General features: G+C 39.4%; 1 protein-coding gene across 1 annotated transcript; it reads right to left on the bottom strand.

Moving 5' to 3' along the window:
* Nucleotides 1-791: 791 nt before the first annotated feature.
* Nucleotides 792-6,899, bottom strand: twf2b (twinfilin actin-binding protein 2b). The gene is made up of 9 exons (XM_082532043.1): nt 6,869-6,899; nt 6,002-6,079; nt 5,722-5,900; nt 3,758-3,853; nt 3,576-3,680; nt 3,095-3,220; nt 2,761-2,911; nt 1,085-1,206; nt 792-988 (listed from the first exon to the last, which is right to left on the bottom strand). The coding sequence occupies exons 1-9, from the start codon at nt 6,891-6,893 to the stop codon at nt 821-823; spliced, it is 1,050 nt and encodes a 349-aa protein (XP_082388169.1). The 5' UTR covers nt 6,894-6,899; the 3' UTR covers nt 792-820.
* Nucleotides 6,900-7,207: the final 308 nt, after the last annotated feature.

Genomic DNA, 7,207 nt, shown 5'->3' with positions numbered 1-7,207 from the left:
TTAGTGAACAGTAGAAGGGTTAGCTGAAGGGCCAGATGCATTTCTCAGGTCATGTTTCAGGTCTTTGTTGGATTTTTTCCCACTTCTTCAGGACATGAATTTCAGAGACTGTTCATCTGCTGTTGATAGTTTTAAAGAAGTTTTTAAGCCACGTTTATCCTCCACTTGTTCCGCTTTATCAGCGTTTTTACAGACACACTGCACACTATGTTGAGATAAGCCAAGATCTTGGCTAAAAGCTATTTGAGCTGACGTCCCTCATAGATTTGAACTAAAGAAATCAGTTCTTTGTTGTTGTAAAACAAAACTGTTTTACTCCTTAAGTTTTTTTTAACTATATATTTGAATGATTCAAATGATTCATAGGTCAGTGTTAAGAGTTTTAACAAATAAGTTAAAAAAAAAAATCTCCTGAAAATGGTCAAGGACTGGACGCAAAATAACTGAAAAAGCATTCAGTGTTGAGAGAAAAAAAACTATAAAAGACCTGCAGAAAGCCTGACTCCTTCCAACCAAAATCTAAAGAAATGACGTGTGGCCCAAGACTTTTACATGTTATTGTATGTTGCTATTGTCTATTTTTAGAGCTTTACACAGAGATGAGGCTGCACAGTGAAAACCTACAATGCAATGTAAGTTTTATAATGTCTGCTGCATGATTTAAAATGACTTTTAACAAGAATTTACAGTTTCATGATGATGATGCATCCCCTTTAAAAAAAATGATTAGATTAAGAGACATGAATAAATTCAAATCAAATAACAAGTCAATTCTTAGATATCGTGTTGTGTGCTTGTGTTATGCAAATGTGTGTAATGTCTAATTTTCTTCCCCGTTTTCTCCAGCACCCTTGATGAGGCGTTTGTTGCCCCTTTTCCCTCCCGGGCCACGGGGCTTGACAAATGCCTGCTTTAAAGTGTGCTCCATGGGGTGCACCTCCTCATACAGGAAGTCTTCTGTCAGACCATCACCACTGTCTATCTCCATCTAAGCAGGTATGGAGAGTAGACAGTCATTAGACAGTTTACACAGTGACAGTGGTACTACAGATTATTTGTCACCGTCTCTGTGGGAGAGCTGTACCTTTTTAGTGACTTCCAGCTGGTAGTCTCTCTCCACCTCGTCCAGTAGCCTGTTCTTACAGCTGGAGTATAACATCCGCTCCTTGATGCTACAGGTGTACCCAGGCATCGAGTATATAAACACTGAAACATAGATGAAGCTGATCTGTTGATATTTTCTGCCTCACACAATCAGCTTCACTAGCTACTTCACTACTTTCTGTTATAGATGACGTACTGTGCTGATTTCCTCATTTGTACATAAGCATCATTCATGACATGAAAATGCGCAAGACCATAGTGGGTCTTAAGTAAAAAGAGACACAGGCCTAGATAGCTGCAAACGTTACATATTGTAGATCCGACTGGAACATCCTATAATTAAGCACACATGAGGCTAACCCCACACTGCTTTTCAGAGTAACTAACTGAATAATTCCAGCTCATTTGTTCAGTATAAAAATCACTTGTACAAAAGGTTCAAACTAGATTAACAGCTCGGCAGCTGATTATATAAAACAAACAATGTTTTTAAATAGGTTTCGCATGAAAAGGAGACACACAAGCTTATATCTCCTCTGTCACTGTCAATGGTAATTCATTTACATGTGTACTGGAACAAAACAGGCGTTCATTTGCAGCTGTTATGGAGACTGGACTAGTCAAGTCCAAGTTAACACTCAAATCTTTTTAGCTTTTTGGCCCAGCCGCTGACAGAAATAGCTGCTATATCTGTAGCTCGGTCATCAATGTTCATAATTCTAACTGTTTGTGTCTGCTTATTGGTGCTGGCTTTATCAGAGCTTCTTCACAGCTGCCTGTTACTTGAAATCAGGCCAGTGAAAGCAGGGAACATAAACAACAGAACCAAACAGCGAGGCGAAAGATGATAAAATCCCCCACAGACCTGAGGAAACTGCAGAGTTCACATTATACAGCAAATGTGATTTGTCAGTATCTATAGAAACACTTATTTGTGAAGTGAATAAGCTGAGCGGTGCAGTGTTCTTGATGGTAATTCAGTGCCCTTTTTATATGTGTATTGTGCACACTTGTTAATTATTTTTGTAATATTTTTGTAATTTTTATTTTCGTGTTTACAATCAATCAATCAATCAAGCAGGCAGGCAGGCAGGCAGGCAGGCAGGCAGGCATATAGGTAGTAGTTGTAGATGAGTTGGCATGCAAACTATGGGGGACCAAAGCAATAACAAGGACATTTTTGGTGTAGCACCCACTTTGCGACCAGTTTTACCCAGCAACCACTCAGCAGCCACTCAACAACCAACCTGTCGGAGAGTATGCATTTTTTCCCAGCCTCCTGGAGAACTGACCAGTCTCTAGACCTGTGTGACTGAGGCCTAACTAAACTTGCTAGTGTTAGCTAAAAGAAATTCACCTGGATGACCTCAAAGCTTCAAAATAATGGTCCCCAAACCAATTGATGATGTCACAATAGCTAAAGCCAGTCTTTATGTACAGTTTAACTTGTGGTTGGCAAACCACATGGTGTCACTCAACAAGAATTAGAAGAAGTTAGGAGAGACTAACATCCTGAAAAAAGTGGAGGTGATGATAGTTAAAACAATATGTGTGAACTCTGTAAGCTACTTTCATTGCCCTTCACTTTTATAGCACCAAATTAGTGCTTTACAAGTCACAGACAGTGCGTGAGGAACTCAGTGAGTTTTTACTGACCCAGAGCTTCCTCCTGCTGGCCCTGATGGGAATGTTTGAAGATGAAAAAGTGGTATCTAGGTGAATCTGTGGGAATCCTGTAGGGAAGTTCGTGGATTTCTGTAGGTTTAGTGTGAACCAGCTCGATGGTCTCTCTGTCTACATCCAGCCTCTGCAACACAACATACGCAAGCAAATGTAATTACTTTTGAGGGGTCAAGTCACGTGCAGTTAGTTTCACTGGCAAAAACACACCCTTAGATGTTGTTATCAAATATATGTTGTATACTTTTTACTGTATACATGTAAATATTCACTGTTTAATGAGCTATAAATGTTTTCTATGGGGGCTCACCAGCTGGATATAGTTGATGCGTTTATGCTTGAGTTGCTGCAGAGCTCGTTTGGCCTCTTCTTGTAAAGGAAACGCAAGACCCTGAAGAGTCTGTGCCCGTTTGTCCAAGCCAAACTCCATTGTTACCTTCAGGGGAGGGAAAAACATATTTGCACTGCTTCTTCCTCACATGAAATGCAACTAAATCAGCCAAAAAAACAAAATCAAAAAACAATCTATGTCTATGCCGAAGACTTCACAAACCCTTGCTCTCGCTGTCGGAGTCCCAATTCGTCTGCGTTCATCCTGCAGACAAAAGAAACAGTATTGAAATCACTATACAATAAAGTTTTAACATAAACATACTTGAATTCTTTTATCATAATGAAAACAAAATCAACATACCCACACAACTTTATCCTGCAAGGAAAACACACACAGGATGAGCACAGATAACTCACGTACCTATAAGAGTCATATAGCTTTGACAGCCTGTCTGTACCTCTGTGATTTTAATTCGTTGTAACTCCTGCTCAGCTGCTGTGAGAGGAGCTGGGGAGGAGCAGGAGGACCTGTGGCGAAGGTATCCCTGGAAACACACGTCTTCCTAGAAACACAGAGACACCAATGGGTTGGTTGTGAGTGGCAGTCCATCAGTTATTATGCAGGAAGGACCATACTGACCTCCACCGTCCCAAATACTTCGTCTTTGATGTGACCTCCTCCAAACTCTTTCTTCAGTGTGGCACGAGTCGCTGCATACACCATCTTCTGCCTCACCTGGAGAACACCAGGACAGACACAGCGACAAAAAACCTTCACACAGTTTTACTGGTTTTCTGTAGCAGTGGTTCTTTTCAAAAAGAAAGTATTTGTGAGCGGGGAAAAACAGCCTGTATAACTGAGTTTGATTACAATTTGTAATTAAACATCCATCCATTCACTTCCACTTATCCTTTTCAGGGTCGCGGGAGCCTATCCCAGCTGTCATAGGGCGAAAGGCAGGGTACACCCTGGACAGGTCACCAGTCTGTCGCAGGGCTAACACATAGGGACAGACAACCATTCACACTCACATTGACGCCTAGTGGCAATTTGGATTATCCAATTAACCTATCCCCACAAGCTGCATGTCTTTGGACGGTGGGAGGAAGCCAGAGTACCCGGAGAGAACCCACGCAAACACGGGGAGAACATGCAAACTCCACACAATTGGAATTGAACTCAGGACCTTCTTGCTGTGTGGCAACAGTGCTAACCACCGTGCCACCGTGCTGCCATTCTCACCTGGAGAACACCAGGACAGACACAGCGACAAAAAACCTTCACACAGTTTTACTGGTTTTCTGTAGCAGTGGTTCTTTTCAAAAATAAAGTATTTGTGAGCAGGGAAAAACAGCCTGTATAACTGAGTTTGATTACAATTTGTAATTAAAGAAAAAGAAAAAAGAAATCTATTACTAAACGGTGTCATTTTTATTGTCACGCAATAATAATAATAAAATGATATTATAATTGTTTTTTTCTAACAAGTTCTAGTTACATTGTTAGAAAAAGTAGTTTCTTCTTCACTAGCAAGGGCAACTTGAGCGATCAAACTCTTTTCCATTGTTTTGATTTGATCAGAGTTAATGTGGGGGAGAGGTCCTGCACTAGCATGTGGGATTTGTTTTCTGTTTTCAGCTGTTTTTCTTACTGAACTAATTATAGTGTAATTTGTTTAGGAATAATACATGATTTTTATTCTTATTATCATATTATTTTTATTTGATCATTTTATTAGCATTTTATTATTATTTTTATTATGATTAATTTTTAGAAATTAAAAAATGTTAAAAAATTAAGATAAAAGTGAAACATTTCCTGCAGCACTCCAAAGTGATGGTGTGGGCAATATTGCACACATCCTGTCTATGTATGGAAGCTTGTTTCTGCCACTGGAAAAAATCACATCCATAAGACAAAATGTACCAACCTGTTATTATATAATAATTTTGGGATAATAACCTACAAATCTGACATATGTATGGCATTTCAAACAGTTATATTCAGCATGTGCAGAGGCTGTTTTTACATGAATTTGCTACAAAGTCTTTCTGTGCTCAATTTAAATTTGAGATTAAGATGTTGGCTCACAACCACGATCACATTAAATCAGAAACTGTAAATGTAAATAAAATCTAAAGATGATTATTTGTATATATATATTTAAGTAAAAAGTAATAGTTTGATTTTATTCTCTAAAAAGAGAATAAAATCAGACAGCCTTTCTCTTACTTTTTAGATGACCTCTGAGCTGTTTTTTTTCCTTTTTAAGACATAAATTGCTGTTAACTATGTTAAATAAAACAGAATTGAAAACAAAATGTAAAAACAAACTAAAAAACATAATATCTCTGATTCTAATATTTTTGGAGAAGGCAACAACACATCAGATATGTTACAGATCTTAAATTATATTTAAAAAAAAATCTATTTTCAATGTGTGTTCACTAACAATAAGCATAAACTGATTTTAGCCTCAACTTAAACTAATATTAAGACATTTTTGCCACTAAACATGAAGTTATTTTGATTTTTCCACAGGACACTGTCCTACTTTTATGTCAGTCTACAGTGATGGTTTCGTAAATGTGCTGCACACATACTGGTGATTGGTCAGGTGACCATGCGATGAAGATCCACTCATAACCCTGCGCGTTCTTGGAGTCCAGGCGGTAGAGGATGTAGCAAGGCTCTAGAGGCGTGAGCAAAGGAAGCAGGAACTGGTCATAATCCTTGTCCCAGCTCCGGGCTGGCTCTTTGTATGAATGTAGCACCAATTCCTCTGCAGAGAGAAAAGAGTGAACAAAGTCAAGATTTGGAGATGTTTAATGAAAGCTCACTTATATCAAATACTGTAAAATGCCACAAATATTCCATTTTTACCGTTTCTGATAATAATCTTCAGGATTCTGATGGCACCTCCCCTCGCTCGGGCCAAAAAATCTTTCAGCTCAGATGTTGCTTAAGTAACCAGATATAAGGCAGACAAGTCAAAACTGAGGATGGGTGGTTGAAAGCCAGTGAGACAGAGCTGACCAAGTAACAACCTGAAACTCTACTTCAGGGAAAAAATTTGATCCACTGCCAGACGGTCACACCATCACCTGCAGTGACTCAGAGAGCAAACATGTGCCCCCCAAGAATCACTGAAGGATCTGATCGACCATCGTCGATAAATCCCCCAATTTGAAAAGCCTAAGGACAGAGCGTCATCACAGAAAACTCAAACTTTGGCTGTTTGTTATGTACTTTCCTTCTCTCTTGCCATGGTTACCAAACACAGCGCTCTCATTAATGATGCAAGATCAGGTGAGAAAGGTGAGAGAGGTTCGCTTCCGTCAGCCTGCCCACCTTCACGCTCCGATTACCAAAAGCCATAACACACATAAAAAGCAATGTATGCATGAGATTCAACTATAAGAGCCTGAATGTGCTAAACATTGTTAGCACTGACATCACAAAGGTGAAGAGAAATTTTAAATGACTAAGAACAGATTAAAAATGTTAGCACATACTTTTATAATAACACAGGATAAATTAGCCTAAAGAAGCTAAGCGATCACTTGAGAACAATCTTTAATTTTTTTTTGCAGAAAAACATCAGAAGATGTGAAGATGTGTTATTAGCAGCAGTGTAGCTCAGAGTCTGTTAATAAAAAAGCATTTAAAAAGCTTTTCAAACTGAGCTCAGGGAAAACTGGGATAAAACTTAAAGGCACAGTTTACATTTAAAAAAAATAAACAACTTACCAATAATTCCAGTTTGGTGAGACATCTTTTGGCAGTAAGTTTTCACCGCTTCACACTCCTCTCATCCAACAAGGACTAGGTCCAGGTCACAGTGTGTCCTTGCTCTTCTTGCTCAGCAGGTAGGCTGAGCTGATGGCAGACGGAGGGACCCACGCGCACCAGTGACATAAACGCCTTGAGGGTGACTCAGGAGCTTCCTAACACTTGAAATACAATCTGCGGAACTGTGGCTGATGAGTAATAACGTGCCTGTCAGGGGATATGCCACCCTCACCACTGATCTAAAACTCTTTGCGTATCGATGACCACAACTTTAATAGTCTCGGCGGGGGAGCGTCT

Source organism: Aulonocara stuartgranti (genome assembly GCF_965226115.1).
Source record: "Aulonocara stuartgranti genome assembly, chromosome: 5".
NCBI classification, from domain to species: Eukaryota; Metazoa; Chordata; class Actinopteri; order Cichliformes; family Cichlidae; genus Aulonocara; species Aulonocara stuartgranti.
This window is presented reverse-complemented; position numbering and strand designations above follow the sequence as displayed.

Bases quoted from the DNA above. Each gene is read 5' to 3' on its own strand.
- twf2b (XM_082532043.1), bottom strand. From the start codon at position 6,893: ATGTCTCACCAAACTGGAATTATTG. The intron at 3,681-3,757 runs GTCAGTATGGTC...CTGTGTTTCTAG, and splicing joins AAGTATTTGGGACGGTGGAG to GAAGACGTGTGTTTCCAGGG. The intron at 3,221-3,575 runs GTACAGACAGGC...CCTCCCCTGAAG, and splicing joins AACGAATTAAAATCACAGAG to GTAACAATGGAGTTTGGCTT.